Source organism: Chelonoidis abingdonii, chromosome 1 (assembly GCF_003597395.2).
Source record: "Chelonoidis abingdonii isolate Lonesome George chromosome 1, CheloAbing_2.0, whole genome shotgun sequence".
Lineage (NCBI taxonomy): Eukaryota > Metazoa > Chordata > Testudines > Testudinidae > Chelonoidis > Chelonoidis abingdonii.
Genome location: NC_133769.1, coordinates 324,877,463 through 324,898,587, shown reverse-complemented (window position 1 = coordinate 324,898,587; position 21,125 = coordinate 324,877,463). Strand labels below are relative to the sequence as shown.

The 21,125-nt window shown below is 45.0% G+C and overlaps 1 protein-coding gene across 2 annotated transcripts in view; it reads left to right on the top strand.

The window, feature by feature from the left end:
- Positions 1-21,125, top strand: part of FRY (FRY microtubule binding protein) — a 343,127-nt gene that overhangs the window by 297,132 nt on the left and 24,870 nt on the right. For both annotated transcript variants that reach the window (XM_075061648.1, XM_032795968.2), the window contains exons 54-55: positions 1,359-1,525; positions 6,727-6,916. In XM_075061648.1, the coding sequence (XP_074917749.1) occupies positions 1,359-1,525; positions 6,727-6,916 (357 nt within the window). The remainder of the gene's footprint in view (positions 1-1,358; positions 1,526-6,726; positions 6,917-21,125) is intronic.

The following is a 21,125-nucleotide window of genomic DNA, read 5'->3' as shown; positions in this document are numbered from 1 at the left end:
CAATCACGGAAGATAAAGCAAGTACCAAAGATAAGAACAAGATGGCACCTTTTTAAGCCTGGAAAGAAATTAAGTTACTTTGTCATGTCTGTAAGGGCAAAGATTGCAACAATTAGTAGATTATTAAAAGGAATTAGAGACTACTGATGGGAAAACCTAAAAGATATTCAGAGATTCAGATCTATCTATCTCTGGTATTTTCATGGCTCCTATCACTGTAATATCTAAACCCCTCGTATTCGGGAAGCATATTAAACATAACTGAACCTTTAGTGGTTACTTCTCCTTTATATCCCAGTTTTTTCTTTATATTATCTTCCTTTCTTCCTCCTAACTCAGCTAGAGTTTATCTTTTCTGATAAGAACACTGACATTGCCATAACCAGAACTAACCGATGGGCCATGTATCTGATATCCCATATTTCAAAGTGGCTAATGTAGTTGCTAAAACAAAGGAAGGCATAACATGAATATAGTACTTCCAGTTGCACAGTACCTGACCCCCACCCCCACCCCCACTATCTCCTATTCCTGCAGTCTAACCAGATAACCTTCATTTCTCTCTTCAACAGCAATTTGCTTTCTTGCTGACCTGAGCCTAACAACTTTCCCTGATATCTGGAATCTGTTGCAGGCTGAGCAAGTGTGGTAATCTATGAAGGGCCAACTGTTGTCTTCAAATCCCATGTTACACAGCTTCCCCCAAGTCAGTTATATAATGCATTGTGAGGCCCCTCTAATCTGAAAGATGCCCAAGAGAAGGTGTGATTTGAAGATGTCATCCATTCCCACAGAGACTGACTTGCACCCCACTGAGGATGCAGAATAACAAAAAAGAAGAGAGAACTGGGACTGAGCTGAACTTTGTTCAAGTTTAAAAGTGGGACAGGAAAGAAAAGCCTCAGGAGAATATAAGGAGGTTAGATCTGGGATAGGGATCACCCAGGAAGCTGATTGTGTTCTGAGAGATGGGAAAAGAACACAGGAGGTTTCAAAGTACAAAAAGAGGCTGTTGCATTTCCAAAATGATGGGCGCATAATCCCTATATTCACTTTTTAAAAGTGCTTTGGAGCCTTTCTGAATGAAAGTCACTCTGTAAACCTAGGTGCCAGACATGCCGATGAAGTTTCTTTAAAAACATCTTGATTAAGGGAATGGATTGTACAAATATATACAATTTCTGATCAAAAGTAACTTAATCTTAGTCTTTTTCATTTTCACTTTATATTTTTGTTGCTTAACAAATGTTGTTAAATATACATTTTTACATACTAGCTTGTCTGCTTATGAGCCAAAGTAATACATTTTAAATTTGCTGTTTCCTCTAAAACATGTTTGCTGTTGTTTGCTTTCTCAGGCCGAAGCTGCACATGAAGAGGAAGATACAACAGTGCATGAAGATGACCTTTCTGGGTCTACAAATGAACTCCCAGCAGCATTTGAATGCAGTGATAGCCTGAGCCTGGATATGACAGAGACTGAAGAAAAAGGGGACAGATTGTTGGAGCAGTTTGCTCTTGCCAGGTACTGGTATACTCTGCAGGGTGTAAAGTTCCTCTACAACACAGACCAAAGATATAGCCATGTAATTAATTTCTTAATATATCCTCATAAACAACATATCCCCACTAGCTATGTTGGCCACAACTGGAATAAAACTCATTGGAATTGAGGACTGTGGAGAGGACAACTCAGAAAAATATCTATCTGCTCAACCAAATTTATTAACACTTGAAAAACAGGGAAAGGCATTCCTCATAGGAGAAATTATATAAGATTTGTGCATCCATCTGTACAGTTACACTGATCATGTGTATAGTACATTTCACCAAAAAAAATGGTTTGTATGATTAACATTCAGGAGTCAGATCATCCATGAAATCTCCCCCTTTGTGTCTCAGGGGGTATGGGTGCAAGGATGTCATAACTCTCACCTTTTCATTCCTCCAGTCCTGTGAGTGCTGTGTACAGGGATGGCCCCTCAGCATACATTGGAACAACTTGAGGTTCTGGTACATACACACTGCAGCCACTCTGAGCCCAGTGTCTCCCACAGTTCTGCTACACATGGGCTGCTCTTCTCTCTCTGCAGGTTCTAGTCGCAGATCAAAGCTGTGGCGTGGCTTGTACCAGCCATGCCCCTGTCTCTCGCTTGCCACCAGATCCTCCGCCTCCATGGCAGCCGATAGTGGCAGTTCACTTCACTCCCATCCCTTTTCTTTCACCTTTATTGTTCTGGCAGTTTTTTTGAGCAGTTCGAGCATTTTGTTTTGTTTGCTTCAAGCACGATGGTTACAGCCACCTGAAGCCTCCACTCTAGCAGCTTCCTGCTGACCTCCTCTACCCATTCTCAGGCATGGCAGAGCAGCCATGCAAGCCCAAGGCAAAATCCAGGTGATGCTCTATATGCAAGGCAGCACTTTCAGGCTCAGGAAAAAAGCGATTTTTGTCCAGCGTGTTCCCAATCATCTGACCATACCTCTGCTAGGGCACTGAGTTGGGCAGGCCAGTTGGGTTCCCTACTACCCAAGAAGCTATGACTTCACCAAGAAAGAACCCAGCCAGGAGAGACGGAGCAGCACAGAGGCTTTAAGGAGAAGGGGGACTTCATCCAGCCTGCAATGGGGGTAAGTCCAGGGGTAAACAGGAACGAATAGAACTCTACTGGGATACCAGTCTCCCCCACAAGTCCTGAACTAGGTCTTAGATTCCTTGGAGAGAGATGCCAGACTCCTAAATAGCCTCTCACCCTCCCATTCCAGATCAAGGGACTCCAGTAATGAAACCCCCATCTCCCACCCAGTGGGAGTGGGACTCTGAGAGGGAAGACTCTGAGAAAAAACCCTCTAGAAAGCTTTGGGTTGTGTGTAAGGCAAGCTGTGAGAGACCGCATTCTGGCCATCCCTGGGTAGCCATGCCCACAGAGTGTGCCAATAAGTCAAAAAGTCCAGAAGGAACAAAAAGGGAAAGAAAAAGTACAAAAAATCGAGAAGACCCTCAGCCTCCTCCTCCCCTGCCAAAGAATGAGCACTCCCAGGCTCTGAATGTGAGCAGGATTTGGGGAAAATGCAACAACAACAAATTTCCCCCAAAGAAGTTTGAGGCCATATGCAAAAAGATTTATGTCTACCACAGGTCCAACATGAAGAGGCTCCTGAGGACAAGCCTCAAAGTAAATACTTCCCTTCAGAATCCTTCCTCGAGGCTGCAATTCCCCTGCACTACACTTTTGAGGATGCGATTAAAGAAGAGTGAGGAAAACCCGGCAGGGCAAGCACATTAATAGATACAGTCTTAGATTTTACAAGCTGCAAGAGCCAAAAAATTGTGTAGCTGAGGTTCCAAAGTTGGATGCTGCAGTAGCATCCTTAGCAGGCGATATCTTTATTCTGACTGAAGGGGAATTCTTTCCTAAGGACCTCACAGATAGGAAGTGGAGAACACTCTTAGAAAGAGACTTCAGGTCATCCTCAGCCCCTCTCAGAGCATCTCTCGTATCCACGTGCTTTGCAAGAGCTTCACAATCCTGGGTGGAAGACCTCAGGACCCTGAAGGTCAGGGATCATCCTGACTTCTGCTTTCTTCTCAAGAAAATTACCCTGGCCACAGCATTTGTGGCTGATGTTTCAATGGATGCAATGAGGTTTTCAGCCAAGACTGTGGCATACAGCTCAGTGGCCAGGCATCATGTCTGGCTCCTTCCTTGGAAAGTAGACACTCTAAGCAAGTCTTGTATCCCTCCACATTCATAGGATCTCTCCTCTTTGGAGAAAAATTAGATAAGATTGTGGCAGAAAATGCTCCTAATTATAAGCAGTCCCTCCCTTCTCCATTGAGTACCTTCAGAAGGGAATACAATCACACCTCAGGCAGGGGTGCTCCTTTTCATTATTCTTCCTTGCTGACGTACCAGAAGAAGCATAGCAGATACACCAATGGAAAGCCCCGGTGCCAGAGTTCAAGCAGAAAGCCCAGAGGCTGGCCTGCAACCCTCAAAAGCCCATCCTGACAATAAGCAGATATGCCTCAGCCCAGAACTGAATCTAGAAGGCAGAATTTCCTATTTCTCAAAAGAATGGTTTGTATCGACCACAGATAACTGGTAAGAGAGATAGTAGGTCAAGGATATTCCCTTGAGCTATGGGCTCCTCCCTCCCTCTTCTTCATCCAGTCCACCATTCTCATCAAGCACAAACTGATCCATAATTAAATCTCCCATCTTCTGGATATAGGAGCTATGGAAGTTGTTCCCTCAGCAGAAAAGTTCTCAGGGTTCTTCATTGTTCCGAAACAAAGAGTTCATACTCTACAGGCTTCTTCATCATTCTGAAGCATACTGGGGGAGTCAGGGCCATTCTAAATATCAAAAAGCTCAACAAATGGATGACAAAAACAAAATTCCTGATGGAGACCCTAGTTTCTATGGTGACATCCCTGTGTCACGGGGATCTCCTAACCTCATATATCTGGCAGATGAATGTCTTCGTATCCCCATCCACCTGTGCCGCCACAAACTTCTGAAATTTGCTTATGGCACGAAGCAATACCAATACCAAACCCTCCCATTCGGTCTCTCATCATCCCTAAAGATCTTTACAAAGATGCTGATGGTCAGAGTCAGGCTCAGGTCACAAGGGACTCATCTATACCCCTGTCTGGATGATATTCTAATGAGAAATCTGGCCTAGCCTACAGCATGTGATGCAAACTCTGGACCTCCTGCAAGCCCACAGCTTTGTGACAGACATCAAGAAAAGTTCCTTGATCCCATTGGTAAGGACAACCCACCTGGGAGTGGACAGAGAGAGCTCAATGACGAAGATCTACCAATCACTCAACAGGTTCCAGAAGATCCAGGAGCTCATCTCTGTCCTGCACAAGTGCACCAAACCAACCATAGCTCAGTTCTTCCAGCTACTGAACCTCCTGATATCATGCATAGATGCCAGACAGGTGGCCACAAGGCCTGCTATATGCATTCCCGCCCTTTCCTCATAGGGCAAGTAATTCAAAAGATAAAACAGGAATAAGTGAAGGTGATTGTAATAGCTCCATACTGGCCAAGGAGATTCTGCAATCTGATAGAGCTGAAATTGGAATCAACATGACAGCTGCCACCCAGACTGGACATTCTTTTCCAAGGCCCTTTTCTCCACCCAGACTATCTTCAATTGACTGCCTGCACTGTTGTTGGAAGAAAAGCATTAACTATACTAGGCCTATCTTCCAAACTGATCAGGATTTTGCTTCCATCCAGGAGAGTATCCGCATTAAAAGTCTATTCTTCCATTTGGCCCAAGTTCAACCTTTGGTGCCAGGAAAGCAATGCTAATTCAAGAGATCCTGGAAATCTTGAAGAAAGTCTAGGATCAGTTAGAAAGTGTGGATAAAGATCGTCTGCCCAGCACCATAGTGCACTAAGTATTAGCCATTAGTAGAGTTCTATTTGCAGGATCCTCTGGCTCTTTGGCACTGCATCTCCAGATAGCCAGATTTCTCAGAGCAGTCAGGCTTTTATGGGGAGCACAGGGACTGTTTTCTCCATGTACATGCACCATTCCACAGGGGGAATGCCCAGGAGGGAGTGTTTTAGCACCTCCTAAAGGAAGTAGTGGTCAGCACATTCCCCTGTTGCACCATGTTGTATCAGGAAGAATTCTTTCTCCTTGAGAGAGAATTCCTCTGAGAGCTCCCCTTGGGACAATGCATCTCCATCCGACACAGCAGGAAAACCCTTTCAAAACTAACTACACGTGTACAAATTGCAGTTTTCCATAGGTCATACTCAAGTTATATCAAAACCAATTTCCCCTGAAAGCAAAAGGCCCTTCTCCTCAATTAGGTCTATTTCTTTGCCAAATTCTCGCTTTCTTCCTCCAACCTCATGGATTGTAACGCTACTCAGAACATATTTGGGGAAGAGGGGAGAACAATGAGGAAAGTGTGTTTTATTGTTACTATCCTGCTACTCCAAAACAGCTATACAATATTTGCTCAAACTTTCCAAAATGTTAACTTTTGAGCAGAAACCAAGTATGGAAAATATCAGCCCAGTAGGTGATAATTTCAGAAAGTTCTGTGCAACTGAAAATAAGGATTAGAGTGGAAACACTTCTGTAACCTTAATTGTATAGCGAGACCTGCTTTAAAACAGTGGTTCTCAAAGCCAGTCCGCTGCTTGTTCAGGGAAAGCCCATGGTGGGCCAGGCTGGTTTGTTTACCTTCTGCGTCCACAGGTTTGGCCAATCGTGGCTCCCACTGGCTGCGGTTCGCCACTCCAGGCCAGTGGGGGCTGCGGGAAGCAGCGCAGGCTGAGGGATGTACTGGCCACCCTTCCTGCAGCCCCCATTGGCCTGGAACGGCGAACCGCAGCCACTGGGAGCCTCGATCGACCAAACCTGCGGACACGGCAGGTAAACAAAGCGGCCTGGCCCACCAGGGGCTTTCCCTGAACAAGCGGCGGACCGGCTTTGAGAACCAGTGCTTTAAAATATTGTAGATAATTGTGCATATGTTACTAAGACAACATTTTCTTATACCAGTAGTGTGTGCTGCAGATGCTTAAGCTCAACCTTTTGAACGTATTCAATACACAAAAAGAAAAAGAAAATTAATAATTGAAAAACACTTACTTGTAAAACATATTTTAAGCATCTTATCTACAGCCTCTTTTGTATGTATTTGAATTATAGAGTTAGATGGTTTATTTTTCTCTTCTCCTCCAGTTTTGGTGAAGGTGACAGAAATGCCTCTCCTCCTCCCTCTCCGTTCTTTTCTGCCATCCTTGCTGCATTTCAGCCAGCTGCATGTGATGATGCAGAAGAAGCCTGGCGTAGTCATATCAACCAACTCATGTGCGATTCTGATGGATCCTGTGCAGTTTATACATTTCATGTGTTCTCCTCTCTGTTTAAGGTAAGAAAATAGATTTGAAATTCTAAAACAATACCTTTAGGTGAGCACATAGACGCCTCTGCCCCCAGTACATTATTAAAGAGTAGTAGTAATTAATTACTTAGTATGTTGTGTTAACCTCCTGTATTGCATAGTTACTTGGCCACAGAATATACTCTCTGCAGCATAAATGTGCCCTAGGATCACAGTTTTCCTCTAAAATATTGTGTATCTAGACCTGAAGATAACCTTAGGAAAATACTATCACTTTACACTTTTTTATCTCGAGTCTGCAGACAGCCTGAAACAATAGCTGTGAAAGATGTTAAATACCCCATTTATCTGAAAGGACAACTAACTCTGAAACCTAAAGATGACTGTTTAAGTATCTAACACTGTTAATTGTTTTGCTGCTAATAATCCAGCTCATGTTCTTATCCCAAAATTCCAAAGTCCCTTCCATGCTTCCCCCCATGCCAGAGCTTCTACCATCCCCTACCCAGCTCCGAAAACCTTCTGCTTCCTTCTGGCAACTTTTATATGTTGCCAGTTTAAAAATCTGCACCATCACAAAAATTGAAAATGTGGGGACAATATAAAATAATCTGCATTTAATATCAAACTAGCTGTCACCAGGGCTACTCTGGCTGATTATTTTCATATTTAATTCATTACACAGCTTGATTTATTTTAAATTAAGCTACTGCACAGTTTCTAGTCTGCTTCTTCAGTATGCCGCAGAATCCAGGGACCTTCATGCACAATTTAAGTTCAGTTGGCCACAGAGTACATGGGACCTTGATTACTATCCACAGTTCTAAGTTGCTTATTGCCATAATGTCTAAGCATCTTTACATCAATTTAAGAATACTTTCATTCCCTCAAAAAAAGGAAACAACACCCATATTAAAACATGTTTTCCTCCCTATTTCCTCTAGGTTCACTCTCTATTCTTTTGCTACCTTCCTTTAGGCTTTAAACACTGCAACCAATCTCTGGGCTCCATTTTCAAGCTTTGATGCCTAAAGTTATGGACCTAAGTCTTTTTTTTAAGCAACTACTGGAAAATAACCATTTTAGGCACTTCAGTGTAGATTTAGGCTACTGTAGGCACCCACCTTTGAAAATTAGCTCTGTGTTTCTTCCCTTGCTAAATATACTAGCTATAGATGTTGATAGACCAAAATTTGACTTGCTGTAAAATAATAAGCATCTATTCAAAGTGTCCTGACAGTCTCTTTTTTTGAGGAGAGAAAGGGGATTGAGGGCATGCAAACCTGAAAACTAAAATAATAAATTATACTGTGTACAGTGTCCCCCTAAATATTACAAATAAGGACACTGTTTTTCTCTAATTGAAAGCACAACTATACACAAAATGATTGGCTGTTGTGCCTGTCTGCTCCATTCTTGATTGTTAGTCTTTCTACTCTCCTCAACATGATGCTGGATGATAAATGTGCAACATAGTTTTCTGAAGACATTTTAATAACAGCAAAGCTGAACTAAATACAACAACAGAAAAGGTGATTCATAATATTAGCAAACTAGAATTTTCATCTTTTAACTTTATTTTTATTTTTGTATAAAATATAAACACATAATGAAACTCAACATAAATAAAAATACATGCACAAGATGAAAGTAGCATATAAATAACAAAATTCAATATTATTTATTGGCAAAACATGGAAAAAAAACAAAGACAATCAAAACTGAACCCATAGGAGACATTCAGGGCATCAATTATTAAAGTGACTAAATAGATAAATAAGTGAGAACATAAATCTTTGAGTACTGGAGACTAATACATACTAAACTGCAAAAATATGCAATAGTTTCATATGTAACCAGACATCTTCATATTTTTCCCAAGCATTTCTAATAGATAGTATTTTTTCCCGTTAATACAGTACAGAGAGCTGGCTCAGCCAGTCTGTGTATGAGGGAGGAATTGCAGATTTCCATTTTTTCAAAATAACTATTTATTTTTTGGCCACTAAAGATTCCTGCAATCCATTTCTTAATACTAACTGGCAATACTAAGTGTCATAAAGCATCCCTAAAATACACAGGCTTGGAGAAGGAAAGATAGTGACACTTAAAATGTTTGAGAAAGTACTGAATATGTTGTTCCAGAAACATGCATTTTTTGACAGGTATAGAGGAAGTGCTAAAGGTTGGTGTGTGGGCTGTTTGCTTCTGTGTTTTGCCAATCTAGCCTTGAACCAGGGATCTCAAACTCAATTTACCTTAGGGCCAGTGAGAGTCCTCAAATCATCCCGGAGGGCCAGTGTCACTCATGCTACCCAGAACCCGCTCCCCAAAAAACTCCGCCCCCACCCCACCTTCCTAAGGCTCTGGGAAAGAGTTTGGGTGGGTGAGAAGGTCTGGGGTAGGGGATTGGAGTGCAGGCTCTGGGAGGTAGTTTGGAGGTGTGAGGGGGTGTGTGGGAAGGGGAAAGGGGTGCAGGCTGTGGGAGGGAGCGGGGCTTTGGCGCTTACCTGTGACTCTAAGGCAGGATGGGCCTGGGGGCCTCCATGCGCTTCTGCCCCCAGGCACTGCCCCCACAGTGTCCCATTGGCCACAGGGTCACTCGGGGTGGGGGCAGCACAAGGAGGCACAGCCTCGCCCCACCCCTGGACTGCAAGGAGGGGCCGGCAGCCACTGGAGCAAGCAGGCAAACGCTGCTCAGCTCCACTGAGCTGCCAGGGCCCCTGAATGGGGCACGCCCAGGGGCGGCAGGTGGGGCCAAGGGAGATACCTGGCCCCAAAACTGCTGGAGCCCTGCGGGCCACACTGGGGAGACTTGCGGGCCATAGATGGCTCATGGGCCAGGCATTTAAGATCCCTGACTTAAACAAATGTCCTGGAGTTCAGTACAGTAATTCCTCACTTAATGTTGTAGTTGTGTTCCTGAAAAATGCAACTTTAAGCGAAACAATGTTAAGCGAATCCAATTTCCCATAAGAATTAATGTAAATGGGGGGGTTAGGTTCCAGGGAAATTTTTTTTGCCAGAGAAAAGGCATTATATGCATTTTAAACAATTTTAAAGAAACAATTTAATACTACAATCATCATTGCTGGATACGAAGAAATGGGAGGTGTCCCTGCCTTGCCCCACACAGGCACAGCCCGCTGGCACTGCAGACAATGAGGCAGGCAAGGAGGCTGAAGGTGCTGTAGGCTAGGAGAAACACGTTGCGCAGCAGCTGCTGCAGCTACCCCTACTGTGCAAGCATCAGGGGTGAGGGGGCTCAACCCTCGGCCCACCCACTCCACCCCTTTCCCCTAACACCCACCCTTAACCTGCCTCTTCTCCCCCCCCACCTCCTTCCCCTTTACTCTGCACACCACAACGTCCTTGCTCCTCCCGCCTCCGTCCCTACCTCCTGCCTGCGACAATCAGCTGGTTTGCGGCGTTCAGTAGGCAGGGGAGGAAGGGGGAGCCTGCGTGCTGAGTCCTCACTCCTCCCCCTCCCTCTTGCCTCCTGAACGCCGCAAACCAGCTGATCGCTGCGGGCAGGAAGCGGGGGGGAGCAGGGTGAAGGCACTGATCTGTGGGGTCCGCCGGCAGGCGGGAGGCGCTGTGGGGGGGCATAGGAGAGCTGTTACGGGGGCCGCCAGCTGTGGACAAAGCAGGCAGCCAAACAAGATTATAGTGGAGCATTGCACAACTTTAAATGAGTGTGTTCTGTTATGGAGCTGGGACGTAAGATCAAAACAGTGTTAATCGAGAGAACGTTAAGTGGGGAGTTACTGTAGTATCTTGCTCTGGAAGAATCGCAAGGATAAAAAACTTGAATCATCTTTCATATTAAGCCAGATATCCTCCTAGGTTTCTGTTATGATAGTGAGGCTAAGTTCTTTTTATCATTGTTATTTGTGACTGAGACTGAGACAGAGACAAAGGTTACTGCAAAGCCTTAAACCACATATCAGTAACTCCTACAAAATGACTCTTGTTTCCATATTTCTTAACATGTTCTTCTAGAGGTGAGAGAGTTGAAATAGACCAGTTCTCCCCATCCGTGCATGAATCCTTGAGCATAGCTGCAGAAAGAAGGAACCATGAAACAGTGATAGCTAATATTTGTTACACATGTTGTCTAAGAAAGCCAGTCTATCATTTTGTGTGAGGTCTTTAATTTTTGTTAGTTCTCTTTTCTATCCAAATTATTTTAAGCATAGAGTTGGCCTTGATACTGAGGAGTGGGTTATCAAATAGTGGTACGAGAAGAGAATTAATAAGATTAGATGCTTTAATTATCTTAATATGTTACAGGATGTGCCATATAGATACAAAGACTGGATTTTTCCTTAAGAGTGTGGGTAGCCTCTTAAGATATATAAAAGAAGAGCAGGAACTGAACGGTATACCTGAACTTTTTTCTCTCTCAAACCAGGCCAATGTGTATACAGAGCCACTAGAGTGGAACCACCTTACAATAAGACAGAATTGGGATGCTGGATAACATAGATAAAAATGGCAACCCCGTGTAACCTCCAGTTGCCCAGGATTTTTCAGGAGTCCATTGTGACAAGTGAGGCTGTTTTATATCCCATGTAAATTGCACCATAAGCCTATTTATTCGAGCAAAGAGTGAAAGAGAGACCTTGAAAAGCAATAGACTAATAATATACTGTATATACTTGTTCATAAGCCAAATTTTTTTTAGTAAAAAAGGGAAGCACCTGAGAAGGGGGTTGGCTTATGAATGGGTATAGAGAGGGGGAGGTGGTACACAGCCCCTCCCTCCAACAGAGGGAGCAAGGAGAGGCAGCACAGCCAGCAGAGCCAGAAGGGAAGAGGCGGAGCCAGAGTCGCTCTGCTTAGAACATAAGAACATAAGAATGGCCGTACTGGGTCAGACCAAAGGTCCATCTAGCCCAGTATCTGTCTACCAACAGTGGCCAATGCCAGGTGCCCCAGAGGGAGTGAAACTAACAGGCAATGATCAAGTGATCTCTCTCCTGCCATCCATCTCCATCCTCTGATGAACAGAGGCTAGGGAACTCTTATCTTCTGGCTAATAGCCATTTTATGGACTTAGCCACCATGGATTTATCCAGTTCCCTTTTAAACTTTGTTATAGTCCCAGCCTTCAACCTCCTCAGGTAAGGAGTTTCACAAGGACTGTGCGCTGTGTGAAGAAGAATTCCTTTTATTTGTTTTAAACCTGCACCATTTATTTCATTTGGTGACCCCTAGTTCTTGTATTATGGAATAAGTAAATAACTTTCCTTATCCACTTTCTCCACATCACTCATGATTTTATATACCTCATCGTATCCCTCCTAGTCTCCTTTTTCTAAGCTGAAAGAGCCTAGCCTTCTTAACTTCCTTATGGGACCCTCTCCAAACCCCTAATTATTGTTGCTTTGACCTTTTCTAACCTTTCTTAGTGCCTAGGAATATCTTTGAGGTGAGGAGACACATTTGTACACAGTATTCGAGATGTGCGTACCATGGATTTATATATAAGCCATATAATCTTCTTATCTCGTTTATTCCCTTTTATGATTACCTAACATTCCTGTTTGCTTTTGTTGACGTCTCGTGCACACTGCGTGAGACACTTCAGGAATTCAATGGACCCAGATCTTTTTCCGACTTGTTGTAGCTATATTTAGCCCCCATTATTTGTAATGTATAGTGGGTTATTTTTCCATGTGTCTACTTTAATTTCCACATTATCCATTTGCTTTTGATTGCACAATCACTTAGTTTGAATCTTTTTGAGTTTTTCACCATCTCTTTGGTCTTAACTATTCTTGAGTTAGTTTCATTTATCTGCAAGCTTTGCCCCTCACTGTTTTACCACTTTCTCCAGCATCATTTATGAATAATTGAATAGGATTGGTCCATTAGGATGTGACCATGGGAACACACTAAGTTACCTTTCTGCATTTGAGATTTGACCATTTATGTCTACCCTTGTTCCCTGTCTTTAACAGTTCTGCATCCATGAAAGACCTTGCCCTTTTGATCCCAGGACAGCTTAATTTAGTAGAGCCTTTGGTGAAGGACCTTGTCAAGCTTTCTGAAATCTAAGTACATATGTTCCCACTGGTCCCCTTATCCACATGTTTGGTTGTCCCTTCAAAGGAACTCTAATAGTTAGTAGACACCAATTTGCCCTTTAAGAACCATGTGACTATTGCTCAACAGTTTGTTTTTCTTGTGTTGACATTTTTTAACTATTGTTTCGGATAATTTGCCCGTATGACTTAGCGACTTACAGTCTGTACTTGCCAGAGATTCAACCTCTAGAGCCTTTTTTAATGATTGGCGTTACATTCCGATTTAAAGGGACGAGTTACAACCTTAGATAATAGTTCGCATTCACATTGAGTTGTCTTTCGATCTCTTGGGTGATGCCATCTGTCCCGTACTTGTTTAATGTTAAGTTCTATCAATTCAATTCCAAACACCCTTAGTGGACACTTTCAATCTGCTGACGAATTCTCAGATTTGTCACTACAAAGCAGCTCAGGTTTGGAATCTCCCTAACATCCTCAGCCGTGAAGACTGAGCAAAGAATCCATTTAGTTTCTCCGCAGATGACTTTCTCATCTTTAAGGCTCTTTGTTGTCGATCGATCAAGGGCCCCACTGGTTGTTTAGCAGGCTTCCTGCTTCTGATGTACTTAAAAAACATTTTGTTATTACCTTTGGAGTTTTTGGCTAGCCGTTCTTCAAACTCCTGTTTGGCTTTTCTTATTACACTCTTGCACTTAAGCTGGTAGTGTTTGTGCTCCTTGGTGACCATGCTGCTCTCCCCACAGCCTCCGAAGCAGCTGCAGCTCTGGGGCTGGCAGACTGCGGCCTTGCCACTCTGCCCCGCCCCCCAGAGCAGACTGTGGCCATGCCGCCCGACCCGTTGGAGCACATTGCGGCCGTGCAGCTTGGCCCAGCCCACTGGAACATGCTGCAGCTGCGCTGCCCAGTCTGGCCCATGAAAGCAGGCTGTGGCCGCGCTGCCTAGCCTGCCGGAGCAGATCCAGCCAGGCCAGAGATATCCTCCCCTGGCCCTCCCCAGATAAGATGGGAAGGGATGGGATGGGGAGAGTATGGTGGTCCCAGACAAAGGGTGGGGTCATATGGCGGGTGGTCACAGGGGTTACTCCCTGACTCCCAGCTTCTCCCCCTAAAAAAATTTCCCCACCAGTTGCTCTCCCGGCCCGTCAGGATAAGCAGCAGACACTCAAGGTAAACAAACCATCTCAGCCCACCAGAGGCTTATCCTGATGACCTGGGAGACAAAGTTTGCTGATGGCTGAATTATAGGGTCGACTTACGAACGGGTTATAAAAAATTTCCATTTTTACTTATCCATCTTGGGGGGTGGTCAGCATATAAACGAACCGGCTTATGATCGAGTATATACAGTAAAGTCAATCTTGAGCAGATATTCATTTTGGATATTTCTGTTCTCCCCAGTAAAGAAAGAAGGAGGAGATGCCACCTCTCTACATCCTTGGAAATTTCTTTTAATATATAGTCCATATTTATAGAAAATATTTTTGGAAGCTTAGGATATATCATAACACCTAATTAAGTTATTTTCTTGCATATTTGAAATGAAAAATGCTGAAACTGAGAAGGATCTGGTCTTCTGAATATATCCATCGCTTCTGATTTATTCGAGCTAATGTGAAAACCAGAGATCTCTCAAAAAATGTCAACTACATTCAACAGTGACGGGAATGATGAGGATGGATCCTTCAATAATACAAAAAATATTATTAGGATATAAACTGATTTTGTGTTCTTTCCTGTCCATAGTTACACCTTCAGTGGCTGAGTCCTGAGATATGTGCATTGCCAGTGATTCCAGAGAGAAATTATAAAAGAAGGGTGACGGGACAGCCCTGTCTTGTGTGAAATGTGGGAGAAGTAATTCCATTAGTTGATAGTGAAGCAAGGGGAGAGTTGTATGATGCACTGACCCAGTTCAGGAATGCTGGTCCCAAATCCAGTTTTTTTTTTAGGACAGCCATTATATAAGGCCATTCAACTCTATCAAAGGCCTTCTCTGCACCTAGAGATAAAGCTATGGAGGGAACATCTGAAATCTGAGTTTGCTGGATGAAGTGCATGATTTTTCTTGTATTGTCGCAACCAATCTTCCTTTAAGGAAACCTACCTGATCTGCGTGTATAATTGATGGGATGATGGCATCCAGTTGTGTCACTAAAATTTTCGCAGTTATTTTGCAGTTTGTGTTTAATAGAGATACGGGGCAGAAGTCGCCACAGTTGCGACCATCTTTGTTCTTTCACATGTAAGTAATTAAAGCAGTTCTCATGTCATGAGATGTGGTTCCTTTTGGAATATTTCAGTGAAGACCTTTGAAAGACTAGAAGATAAGCTGAATAAAAAATGTTTTGTAGAAATCTGCCAGAGAGCCATCTATTCCAGGGGCCTTCTTGCAATTCATTTTTTTATAGCCTGTTCAATCTCTTGTGTTATGAAAGCTTTGTCCATAAAGAGCATGAGTTCTGAGGTATGGTAATTAAAAGGTAGGCCTTCAACAAAATGATCACATTTATTAGAGCCACACTTGTTCTCTGATTTATATAAAGCTTGATAGAATTGCTTAAATTGTTATTTACCTCTATTGCTTCAAGGATAGCTATCATCTTGTAATTAGGAACGAATATTGTTGACTAGATCCATTGTAAGTCTTCAGGCAAGTAGTTCACCTGCTTTATTGCCCCATTCATAATATCTTTATTTGACCCTGTTGAGTGTAAATTTGACATGGCTAGATAAGCATTCATTATATTTATATTTGGCATTGATTAGAGAATGTAGGAAGTTTTCATTATTTGGGTCAGTCTTGTGCATTCTCTGCAACTCATTTATTTCCTTGGCTAGAGGGCCTAGTAACTTGAGTCTCTCTGTCCTTGTTTTGGGAGGAAACTAGCATCTTCAAGCTAGCATTGCAAGCTAGGAGTATTTTTAACCCCATGAAATGGCAGTATTCTCTTCTTTGAGTTGAAAGCACAGGGACACCATCTTCCACAAGCTTTTTTCATCTAGTTCCTGACTTGTCCAAAAATTGATTGTTTTTGCACCACAGAACTTTGCTACATATTTGCTAACTTCATAATATAAGACTGTTGATCCAGGCCAATCGGAAGTTTCACAAACATGTCCAAATGTGCTAAGTTTGCAATGTAAAATACTCCCAACACAGTTGATTGTGCAACAAAATCCTTGTTTGGAGCAGTCTGTCAACCTCATACTGTGTTTAGCGAAAGCTGTGCAATTTTCAAGGCATCTTGAATTAGAATTTTTCCTCCTCAACAATGGGCATTCCAGTTGCCTCCACTGCTTTGGACAATCCCACATCCTGTCTATGTGCAAGGCTTACACCAGCTTTAAAAACAGATTTCACAAGATGAGGAAGGATAGGCTGAAGTGTACCCTCCACGCTCCCTAGTACCAACTATGGTCTTCTCCCATGAGGACCTCTTCATCACAGAAGAACCAGGCTTTCCCCTTCTGTGGGGTACCAAGAGGGATCCTTTCCTGGTATTGTCCCATTGATTGGAGCCGGAGCCCTCATCTGTGCTGTTATGCCTTAGCACAAGATCCTGTCTGCCAGTGCTGACTTGATTGTCTCTGCCTCCTCGGGCTCTGGTACTGATAAGAGCTCTGTACTGATGCAGAGGTTCTCCCTGTAGATACAGAAGAAGACATGTCCTCAGATTCAGACATGTCTCCTCCAGGACTCTGCCTCTTTAATTCCAATGTTTCCTGGAGGTATTTCCCAACTACAAGAGCAAGTGGCTGAGGAGGAGATGCTACCATCCTCCTCCTCCCCCAATGAGGTGGTCCTAATTCACCCACCAGCCTATGCCAATGACTTCAGATCCTTTCAGGACGTGGTAAAAAGAATTGTTGTCACTGTAGATTCCCCCCCAGGAAATCCAGGAGACTCAGCACTCTCAGATGGACATTTTAGATTCCACTCCCAGAAAAAAATTGCTCTGCCTAATCAGTGAGGCACTGCTGGCTCTAACCCACACTGTATGACAAACACCTGCCACCATTTCATCTATCTGCAAGAGGGCAGACAAAAAATACTCTACCAGCTAAGGCCCTGGAGTATTTTTTTTCTCCCACCCTTCCCCTGACTCTTTGGAAGTGTATGCTTTCAATGAAAGATTCGCCCATGGCAAATGGATTCCTCCTCCACCCCTCAATTAAGAATTCAAGCATCTGGACTTGCTGGGGTGAAATAGCCACTCCTCCACTGCTCTGCGGTTGAGGATTGCAAGTTATCAATCCTTCAGGACTAAATATGACTCTACTAATTATGCAAAATTCACACATTTTGATCCTGCAACAGGTGGTCACTAAAGAGAACAATCACAGCCCCTTATTTTAGAAGGGCAGACCATTGCCAAAGCTTGTCTGCAGGCCACCCTTGATGCAGCTGACACAGCCTTGATGGTGACTGTAGTCATGCACAGAGTGTCCTATTTCCAAACAGCCAGTCTTCTCATGAAGGTACAGAATGCTATCAAGGACCGCCCTTTTAAAGGGCCAAACCTCTTCAGCAGTGACATTGACACCTCTCTCTATAGCCTAAATGATTCTAGAGCAACTCTGCAATCCCTCGAGATATACATGCCTGCGATGAAAAAATGGTTCAGTAAATCCGAGATAGCTCAACTTTACAGGCCAATGCATAGCAGGCCTAGACAAGGCCTAAAGAACCACCCTGAAAGGAGTTCAAACCATACAAGAAAGGGCCCTGTGCAACCATCATGTCTCATTTAGTGATTTTGACAAAAAACAGTTTTGATTACCCAGTCAAGGGTCACAAACCAGCTCCTTCTCTGAATCTCATGCTGTGAGAAACCACTCTCCACCCACCTTTCTAGATCACTACCAGTACTGGGACCCTTTGGCCTTTCAGCTGCCTCAAGGGTCTTTTCCAAATTCCTCTCCATTGTCATGGCCAAACCTGTGCCACTGGGTATTAATCGACTTTCTCCACCTAAATGACTGGCTTCTCAAGGGCTGCTCACTTCCCAAGGCCTTTGCCATCTTTCACTTTGTTTGAACCAAGACAAGTTCACCCTAACCCTGGTATATCACATAGCATTTATTGGAGCTGCTCTAGACTCCTCAACTGCCAAAGCCTACCTGCCAGCAGACAGGTTTGTCACAATGGCTAGACTGGTGACCACACTGCAACAGAGTCCTCAGTCCACAGTATGGACATGCCTGTAGCTATTAGGCCACATATCGGCCTGCACATTTGTGATCCCTCATGGACAGTTGCACCTCCATTGCATTCAGGCATGGCTCAGGATGGCTTATACCCCCAAGAGAAACTGCCTCATCAAACAGCTCACCTTACCTTCGTAAGTACTTGTCTTCTTAACCCAGTAGAAGGACTCTTGCAAGTGCAGGGGTCCCTTTTCCATGTCCACCACCATTGAGGTCATCCCTGTGGATGCCTCCCTACTGGGATGGTTTGCTCAACTCTTGGACTCCACAGCTCAGGGCAAATGGACTCTCCAGGAGTCATCTCTCCATAGCAATATCATCTAACTCATGTCAGTTCACTATGTGTGGCAGCACTTCCTCCCCAGCATTGAAGACTATTCAATCAAGGTGATGTTGAGCAACAGGACAGTAGTGTAATATACAGGCTGCGAAGGGGGAGCGAGATCCCAGTCCATATGCACAGAAGCCATGAGGTTTTGGAACTGGTGCATCTCCTGCCTCACAGACATCTCAGTGGTCTCCCTAGTGGGCCTGCAGAATACCATAGTGAACTCCCTCAGCTGGCACTTCCACCAGGACCACAAATGGGAACTCAATGACTTGGTCTTCCAGAACATCTGGCAGTCCTGGGGAGTTCTCAGGGTAGATCTTTTAGCAACACTCTTCAATGCAAAATGCTTTTTTGCTCAAAGTGAGGAAGAGGAGTGTCACAACTCCCTGGGGGATGTCCTCCTCATCACCTAACCTCACACACTCCTATATTTCTATCTCCAACACCTCTAATACGAGATGAAACAAGATCACGCAGTAGTGATGCTCATACCTTTGGCCTGGCTGTGCCAAGTTTGGTTTACCTCTTTCTTCAGATGACTTTCCACTTCCCTCTGGCAGCAGATCTCTTGACTCAGAGCTCAGGGGCCATATCTTACCCCAGTCTGGCCGCTCTCCACCTCAAAGTCTGGCTGCTAGATGGTTCTCAGGCATAGAACCCGACTATTCTCTGGAAGTTTAATCTGTACTCCTGGGCAGTAGTAAACCACCTTCAAAAATAGAAATGTTTCCAGGTCTGGTGTGCCCAATATTGTATTTCCTCTAGATGCTCTCTTCTCTAACAGCTCTTAACAAACTGGAGAAATGGCCTGAAATGAATAGGATGAAATTCCATGAGGACAAAGGCAAAGGCGGGGCTGTGTGGGGCCCTAAGCCTCCGCGGGAGTGGGGGTGGCATCGGCCCCAGGCTTCTGCAGGGGGGCAGGAGCAGCCTTGGGGGGCAGGGGGCAATTGCGCCCCAGCACAAGCCGGTGGAGTGGAGAGGGTTGGGGCCAGGTCGCTCCACTTCCTGCTGCCTGATGAGTGCAGGGCAGGCCCGACCCTACACTCACGGGGCGGCAGGAAGTGGAGTGAGCCAGCCCCAACCCGCTCCACTCTGCTCCCGTAGCTCCCAGACTTGGGGGGCAAGTGGGACGGCCCCCCAGCACTCGCCAGCGGCACGGAACAGGCTGGGGTTGGTTTGCTCCATTTACCGCTGCCAGTGAGTGCAGGACACCCGACTCCTGCTAAGTCCTCAGGGGAAAGTCTGGAGTGGGGGTGGGGCTGGAGCGGAGCCGGGATGGGAAGAGGTGGGGCTGGGGCAGAGCAGGGTCAGGCCATGGGGAAGAGGCAGAGCAGGGACTGGAGCAGCACACAGCTGTGTAGGGCACCAGGAAATTGGTGCCCTACGCAGCTGCGTACTTTGCATATGGGTAGAGACGGCCCTGACTATTGATCTGATCCAGCATGGCAGTTCCTGTTTAATGATAGGATTACAAGAAACCCAGATTTGACAATAGTCACTCCAGGAGCTTGTGGAATTCTGGTGCAGCAGGGACATGGCACTCCTTTCTACAAGGAGGTTGGATGCACATAACAGGAACACCTCCTACTCGTTGGAACACAGCATCGTGTAGGTGCTCACTTTGCCTCCTGAGCTATAGTATGAATGAATGTTGTATTCGCGAATAACTGTAAAAGAGCAGTTTGTGGGAAGAGGAAGGAAATGAAGGAGTGAGGACACCTAGTCTGAACCAGGTTTTGATTAATTTATAGCTAAAATGCTTTGGAAAGTTGTGACCACAAAATAAAATAAACACATGAAAACACACTATCTGTTTGCTTTCCAGTAATATGTTTTGTTGTAGCCTTAGGAACTTTGTGATGCACATAGAACAGGAGAGGCCAAACCATGCCTCGCAAGCCAAATGCAGCTCTTTGCGGAGCCCCCTCCCCACCTCACCCCCCGCCTACCAGACTGGGAGAGGGGACCTGGGGGCTTCTGCCCTGCGGTGGGTTGGTGAGGCTAGGGGCTTCTGCCAGGAATGACTGGTGTCTGCCAAGAAGGTGTGGGGGACACAATTTAAAGATTCACCCCCCCAACAGCCTGAATCATCCCCCCCTTACCCTCAGTAGCCCCTCCTTGTGGCTCCCAGATGTTAAGTCTGTGTGGAGAGGCAGCAGCAAACAACTGGGAACTGCAGAGAGGGGCCACTTCTTTAGTTCCATGGGGAGAGGCAGCGACTCTTCCTGCAGCTCCCAACTGTTTGTTGCTGCCTCTCCCCAGGGCTGCAGCTACCAGCTTGCTGGTTCCAACAGCTGCCATGCAGGGAGTGGGCCCTGCTGCACCATGTGACCGAGCAGGGCCAGCAAACCCTGGCAAAAAAAAAGAGGGTGGGAGGGATGACATAGTACGCCCTCCGCCCCATGTGTCGCCTCTGGCTTCTGCCCAGCAGGGAGAGGGCTCTCAGTGCATCAGCCCTGTGGGGCGCGCCTCCTAGGGCTTGGGGATTCAGCCCCAGCAGGCACCTCTCATGGGGCTGAAGCCCCCAGACCTTCCTCCCCACAGGGCTGAAGCCCTGAACTCTAGCAGGCATGCCCCAGCTCTCAAACTTCTGAAGATTGTCATATGTCTATGTAAGATTAGACTGAGTCTGAACACCCCT